Below are 8,215 nucleotides of genomic sequence, written 5' to 3' on the forward strand. Positions count from 1 at the left end.
TTTAACAATCCCGCATCCTGGATCTTTCGCTGCACTCGTCCCTGGTGACAAGTAAATTTCAGAAGAAAAATAATAAATAAATCATGTCTATACATATCGTCTTTGCCGTTTATTCCATGAATTCTATAGAATTTTCTAAACAAACTACAATTAAATCATACTTAAAGTAAGTTTCATCGAGCAGTGACCCTCTCTCCGCGATTGCTCTGCAGAAGCGTCAATGTGATACTGATGCATTTATGTGATCAAGAAGGGCGAGACTAATACAGGTAAATGATGGAAATAAATCCGGACCCGGTATCATAGCAATTACGACAATGTTTAATGACAATCAGAATGACAATATTTAAACACAAGCAAGTCACACTGCTGAACACTTTTGTATCTCGTTTTTGTATATTCTAATACCTAATATCAGAAAGTATCACAGGCGAATACATGATTGAACTTTATTTAAAACAAAATCCGGAGGAAAAGGTTGCTATTTTTAGAACCGACTTGTTAGTTCCTGTTAGGCTATGGCGAAGTGAACGATATACTGGCTCGTTTTTTTTTATGAAATGTTCACAAAACTGCAGTTCAAATTGTATAAATACAACTAGTAATGATCAAAACATTTTTTGAAAACATTTCCACAGGTTTTGTGCGCATGGTTTTTTTTTTAATTAAAAATTTTAAGACAGGGATGAGTGATTCTAGTTCAGGGACAAGTGGTTCTCATAAGGCACTCGTCCCTCATATCGAGATCTAGATCACCATTGTGTTTTAATCTGATAGACACTTAACAATCAGGTCTGATAGACATTTAACAATCAAGCGTCCGAGTGACTATGCCAATTAAGACACAGATGGTCGCTGGAATTTAGCTATGATGATGTCCAGTGCAAGATGATTGTGAATGATATAATACGAGTCTTAATTTTCATGCAATCTACATATAAGGTGCATTTAATTCTTAATACTATTTTGAGAAATGTAGCCCGACATTTCGGGAAAATACCACAATATCAAAGCCTAGGGTGATCCCTGGAGAGACTTGCATCGATTAATTATCTATAATGCATACCAATGTACCATTTCTTTTTTAAAAAATCAGCGACCAGCAAGATCATTCGAAATTTGTATACATATAAAAGATACATTTTAATTGTATGGTGGGTATTTTGTGTAAATGCTCCCCACTCCCCAATTTAATTCTGGAATAGCCCCAAATATATAATGCAAACGAAGCAACGTGCATTTGTCTACAAAGCAAACACTCTTACTTGGTGTATAGCTCCACAAACTCGTCCCCCCAACAGTCCGCGAGACCTGGACACTCAGCAGGACACATCAGAGTCCAATCTTTATTGTCCTGTACTCTCTCCATGAACAAGTCTGGTATCCAGAGTGCGTAAAACAGGTCACGGGCTCGATTTTCTTCCTTCCCTGTATTCTTTTTACAGTCCAAAAAGTCGAACATATCACAATGCCAAGGCTCCAGGTAAATAGCAAAAGCTCCAGGTCTCTGTTTAAATATTCAAACATGTAGGTATCTCAGAAAACTTCTCTCTGTTAAGACAATTGCATGGAAGAGGATAAATGAGGGATCATACATACACAGTTTTGAAACTGATCACTGCTTTGAAACTTTTCTCAAAAATTGTAAATTATAAAGGAGGAACTTTTTTTGGAATTCAAATGCAATTTACAATTCTCTTCACACAAAAACATTTCTTTTCAAGGTATATAAGGATGCCTGTAATTAGAAGTCCCATCAACAGATATATAACTATTTGTTCCGATAAGATGATGCTGAACTAAGTGGACAACTCAGCCCCTTTCACTTCCTACCTTGTTGCCGCCCTGGTCGACATATCTGGCAGTATTGTTGTACACCCGTAACATAGGAAGCAAGCCATTGGAAATTCCATTTGTCTATAAAATAGAAACCCAACAAATGAATGATGTTAGTCATCAGTAATGGTGAGCTGATGATCTAAAATAATCAAAACTTAGTCGAGAAAAAATAAATAAATTGATCAATGACAAGGATTATGAATAAGCAGGTAATGTGAAACTCAGTTTTATTTCTGTAAACCATCACTTCTATCAGTAAATCTTTGGTAAAATGAAAACATTCAGTCTACTCTCCCTTCAATTTCAGATCCTGATGACTAACATAAAAATTAATGGGCCTTTTATAACTCTCAAAGACCGAAGTTTAAATATATATCTATATATTACATTTTTAAATTAAAATGGTTGGAATTTGATTAAAATTTGAATGAGTTTTTGATTGATGTTCAATATTCTTCTGGGCTGGCAATGACTTTTGGAAACACTTTTCAAAACAGCTCTGTATTGAAATTTTCTTCTTCTTAAAAGTTCTTTCTTCAATTCAATTAGCTTGACAAACCCTGTGGGTAGTGATTTAATCATTTCTTGTGCCCAAGACATGCTTACATACTCACCCCAGCAATGTAGCTTCCGGTACCACGGATATTGTGAACATTGAGCCCAATGCCTCCTGCAGACTTGGATATGAGGGCACACTGTTTGAGGGTGTCATAGATACCCTCTATACTATCAGAGTGCATGGTCAGCAAGAAACAACTGTAACACAAAATTTGTATCAATTGTTTGCATCAATATGAAAATATCTAATAATTAATCCTGACTTGGATTTAATTTTCAATTTCTCAATCTCTCAGGATCAATTAATATGGGCCATACCCTATATACAGTGCATTCCGCTTAATTGGGTTGCCTATTTGCGGGGACTTTTTACCCGATTAACCAACCTATGCAATAAGCCGAAATGCACATCGCCATCTTAGATTTGGTCCGTAAAGGTTGTCAAGTCTTGGGTCGATTTTGGATGAAAATATTTGTGTTATTTTTGTTAATAAACGGTGTTTTTGTTGGTGCTTTTACTGATGTCAAATTGTCAGATTACTATTACTAATTGTATAAAAATACATGTATTAAAATAATAAAACCTTAAAAGATTTTTCTTATTCGCGACACAGTACAATCGTAGCACCTCAAATCCGGGGTCATACATCCCTGTTTCATCCACGTGTTCCTTATTTGACATACGATCTAAGGACTCGCCGACAATTACAGCTAAAATAATTTATGTTTATCATAGAGACATTCTTATGTTCGCTATGAAGTTTAAAATATTCCATATTATTTTCAATTGCCAACAGAGATCGGAGAAACCGAGTTTTCGGAGAAACCGAGTTTATTTAGGTCATTTCCTGTGGTATAAATTGATACGAACTGGACACTGGCAGTCACTGATAAAATAACACGAAATCCAATGTAATGTCAGCCTTCGACACTAACGGTAGACCTGGTGCCCGAGTCCACCAAAATATTTGGAGGTCTCCAAAAACTGCACTTACCTGGAGACCGTCGGGCACTGAGATTTTTACATTGAGGTGTTCTTAAAATGTAGGAATTTTTAGTAAAATGTACCCAAAAAGTTGTCGATTTAATTTCAATATTCGTCAGTCGTTTATACCCATGTGTTGCACGCATGTGAAACTGCACTTGAGTACTCCCGTCTTTCCGGTCGCCAGAGTATTTGGAACGCTTGTAATTTTAGACAATAAACTAGTACTATTTCAAGCGTCTATATGACCAAGGTAAGTCGGCGCGAAGCGAAAGTGACCTTCACTTGCATTGACCTAGGGTAAACAACACACGTACATACAGAGATGCATCGGTGGTTGTGGCTGTCGCCTCCTCCGAAAAAAGCCAAGACATCGAAGGAATGATGGGTTCAACAGCATCAATACGAGAAAGAAAAGAAAGTTCCAGAACTCCTGGCAAACACAGTTTAATTGGTTGGGCTACGACGATGTACACATGTACTGTACACTGTGTCGTAAACATGGAGAAACCGGGTCGTTTACTACAGGAGGAGGAGGATAAACTGGCCAATAACCAGGACCTTATTGAACTTCAACGGAAGTCTTTTAAATTCCTCATGGAAATGATATAATAAAATATTTGAACAAATGAAATAAGTTTCTTTTTATAATTTTTTTTTGTTGAAAATGTGGGCTCCCAAGATTCTGTGGAGGGCACCAAGAATTTAAGTATCAGGAGACCGTTGGTCTCCAAGGCCTGGAAAGTTAGTGTCAAAGGCTGAATGTTTTTTTATTAACCAGTTCTAATCCTTACCTGAAAAGGAATTATAAGCTAATGTCGGGCGTCTGTCCTTTTACTGCTCGCTACTTTTTTTTAAATAACTTACATTTGTACTGGTGTTGTCACATTTCCCCGTGGCGAACCCTTCACTTAGGATTCGCCACATACAGTAAGCGGTGATATCAATCGATCTGTAGCAATGTCAGACCCAGGTCAAAACCTATTGTTTTGGTTTCTGCTTCGAAGATTTTACATCCCAGAAGTAAAAGTTTAATTGTCTAGTAGCTTAATTATGCTTTTAAACCCCCATTACGTTGGCCTGCTGCTGACCCTAAAAATAACATTTAATTTTACCCACAATTCTTAATCGACTTCCTGTTGGGGAAAAACCCCAAGAGGCAGAATTAACAACACAGTTCTGAACATGACAAAACCCTGACATTACATTATCGTTTAAGGTAATATTTTACCGTTTTTTGACATTTTAATCCTTTGCCACATGCAGGTTATAACACTTCAGCACTCTGTGCCAATAGTTCAAAGATACATTGTTGCAATGCAACATTATTGTGCCGACTGAAATGTACATACACCATCTCAATGGCAGTTTTTGAGAAATTAAATCTTCTTTCGTTTTTCAAATGCCAGCGAGCGTAGTTATTAGTGTCAAGCTATGGCGGAAAACTGATTCTCATTGAAGAAAAGGTAAAAATAATCAATGGGACTTGCAGTATCAACATCAAAATTTTCTGGAAGTATTGGGCCCGTTTCCCTAACAAAATCATTTACTGTGATCGACGAAAAATCTCGAGTTCAACATTACGTAATGGCGGCAGTACTAGTACACCTGGTCGCCGTTCGTCCTCATTCTCGGACTCGTTATCTGTTGACAGTTCATTTAGAACATTGTTAAGATCAATATCTGACTCAATGTCTTCAGGTCCAAAGCCATCGAACTCTAAATAATCATCATCGTCGTCAAAAAAGTCCCACAAAATCGTAGCGACAGACACCATCACGCCTCGTTGTTGTCACACTTTTCTACACTCATGACTCACACTTTCTAGGTTAATTTATTCAAAAACTTTCGTATGAATGACGTGTACAAATCTGATTGGTCGATGCATTGATATTTACTTAAAATAGTATAGATAGGTGTCGCTCTCAATCACGGGATTTTCCATGTCTTAGTTTACCGAACCGGCATGGCGTCGAGAGGCGCTTACATTGAGATAACGTAGAGGCGTCGAGAAGCGCTTACATGGAGATAATGCAGAGGCGTCAGGAAGCGCTTACATGTGGCAAGGGGTAAAGGCGTCCAGAGGCGCTTACATGTGGCAAAGGGTTAACCATCTAAATTACCCTATTTGTTGATAAATGTCTAAAACTTAAAGAAATATGTGAAGACTTTCATAAAAAATCGGAGCATTAATATTTTTTTGTCCGATTGTTCTATTTGAATAAGCGAAAAATACGACTTTTCCAACCCAATTAAACAAATTTTTAACATGATTTAAGAGAAAATGGTTTTGGTTTTTGAAATTTTACCCAATTAAACGAAATACCCGATTAAGCGTTACCCGATTAACTGGAATGTACTGTACATACAGAAATTGGATATCATATTTAGCCATTCCTGTCTTGCACCTTCAGAATTCCTATAAACCATTTTAGCTTTTCGACAAAGATATTTTGTTTAATATTAACAAAGTTAAGTACATTTACAGCAGGAGTTTTTCCTACCTAGAAAGCTGTGGTCTGCATGTCCCAGCATTGAACAGTGTAGGGGAAGCGTGTGTAAACCATTTCTCCGATAGCAAGTTGTATGTCTGAAATTTTAAAGACAAACACTTCAAAAAATGTCAGTCACTGTAAACAACATATTTCAAGAATCCTCTACATTTTTATGAATCAAAACCACATGAACCTACTTGAAAGTAGCCCATTATATATTTTGTAATTCTTACAACTATCTAATGACCATTGATGATTCACTCATTATCTGTAAGGGCTATTCCATTAAAATATCTACCTGACCCCAGTACTCCCAAAATAAATCACTTCTATCCATCAGAGTGGATTTCCTTCTTATAAATTCTATGTAATTTATCAAATAAATTTCTATGGGTGGTACCCCTTAACAATACCTGGAGTCCTGAGGTGGGATAAATGTTTTCCTGGAATAGCCCTAAGGCCAAGGAAAAAAAATGTTGTGTTTCCCCTTTCGTCTCTCAAAAAATTAGGGTAGGTAGGTAGGGATTTTTTTTTTTTTTATCTTTTTTTTAAAAATAAATAATCAAATGTTCATATTTGAATATTTATATATGCTGTACATATTATTTCAATATCATTATATTTCAGTGTTTGATCATTCTTCTACCTAACTTCATTTTGAAATGCAATGTATTGGGAGATGAAAATGATATTAAAAGTATATCAAACTTTATTTGCAGTGTTTGTTATCTCTTTTCAGATAATCTCAAATAGGAGCATCATATTAATAGTCAGAACAGTAAAACCATGTCATTATAAACACAGTTTATTGAGAGTTTCCACTCTTCGATTTTTTTCCGTATGGACGATAACATGGAGGCTGTTCATGTTCGAGACATTCTAGACACACGGGCAGAACAGTTTTATATTGTTTCTTTAATTCCTGATCAACCTCCCCATCATAACCACCACAATAGTAGCACAAATCGAGTCGTCCAAGAGATGCACTGTAAATGGTAAATGGTACTTCGATGGGATTTTTTTTTGAAATTCATAACGTCGCCAACAGACAGCCCTGGTCCAACCTCAAAGGTAGTCGACTGTCCAACCTCCCTCCCCAATATAACAAAATCACCTTTTACAATTTTTTCGTGATATCTATAAAATATATCTCCACATAGCGTTGTATGCGGCAGTGATGTCATAATTCGCTTTTCGTCCATGTGTTTACATTTTTTTATCGTCAGTGCCAAAACAGACGACGGCGTGCAAAAAGCCGCCATGTTTTTTGAACATCGAGGTCATCAATACGCTTTAAAACCAGTGCCCGTCATATACAAGCGTTTATAAGACTTGGGTGTGTATAATAATAAAACGGAAAACGGGCTAAATTTACGAAAATTTCCGGATTTTCAGTATTTCAAAAAAAAAAAAATTAGGGTCGGTGGCCTAAAATTAGGGTCGGTCGGGAAAGGGGAAACAACATTTTTTTTTCTAGGCCTAAGCATGACAAATACACATTCCCCTGACCCCAAAGTCTTACTGGTAAGGGGCTAATAATCAGTCTGCTTTCCAAACCTCATACTCTTACCTCAATAGCAGCATTAATGTTGTCCTCATGAATACCTACAGCCACTCTCATCAACATATGTTGAGGGCGCTCAGCCACTGAAACACCCAACAAGATTCATATGTAATGTCTTGCGCTTCTCTAAGTCCAATTAATGGTAAACTGTGGTGGTGTGCGGTATTATTGGTATATCGGTAAAATCGGTATACATATCAAGATTCTATTTGAAAAAGGATAAGTATCAGGGTACAATTTTGACATATTGGTACACTGGATTACTTTCTGACTAAAATATTGCAATATGTATCGCGGTACAAGGATCCCGCATCTCAATATATCACAATACAAAAATTCTTGATACCTATCCCCAGTAAACTGTAGAGGAATTTTAGAATCTTGAAATGTTTGGATGGCCATGCATAAATACAGCATATAAGTATATTCCAAGTTTGGCTATAACTTACACCAGATCATTCATCTGAACTCTGAAGGGTCATAACATATAACAAACAGACAAGTTACTTCCAACCCAAGAGTCAGATCTCATTTTTCAGATATGAATCAAATTACCTTTTCCATCCATTTTGAGTAAATAGGAACGTTCCAGTGTCTTGAATCCAAAATAGTTGTAACTGAAGTCACGGTCGTAGATGAGAGCAGAATTCAATCGCTGTAGAAAAAAGGTAATTACCCAATTAAATGTTTTTCAAGACCCTTCCTCCTCTATTCGATATTTTCTAAATCCAAAAAGAAAGAAAAAACAAATTCTTGACCCATAATTTCTGAGAT

The 8,215-nt window shown here is 36.5% G+C and overlaps 1 protein-coding gene across 1 annotated transcript; it reads right to left on the reverse strand.

The window, feature by feature from the left end:
* Positions 1-1,259: 1,259 nt before the first annotated feature.
* Positions 1,260-8,096, reverse strand: LOC117320127 (ribonucleoside-diphosphate reductase large subunit-like; the record flags this gene model as incomplete). The annotated part of the gene is made up of 6 exons (XM_033874795.1): positions 1,260-1,507; positions 1,834-1,917; positions 2,454-2,595; positions 5,887-5,972; positions 7,448-7,524; positions 7,997-8,096. Coding segments are annotated over 6 exons (735 nt in total), but the record flags the coding sequence as incomplete, so codon positions are not given.
* Between the last annotated feature and the right edge of the window lie 119 nt (positions 8,097-8,215).

Source organism: Pecten maximus, unplaced genomic scaffold (genome assembly GCF_902652985.1).
Source record: "Pecten maximus unplaced genomic scaffold, xPecMax1.1, whole genome shotgun sequence".
In the NCBI taxonomy this organism is placed as follows: Eukaryota; Metazoa; Mollusca; class Bivalvia; order Pectinida; family Pectinidae; genus Pecten; species Pecten maximus.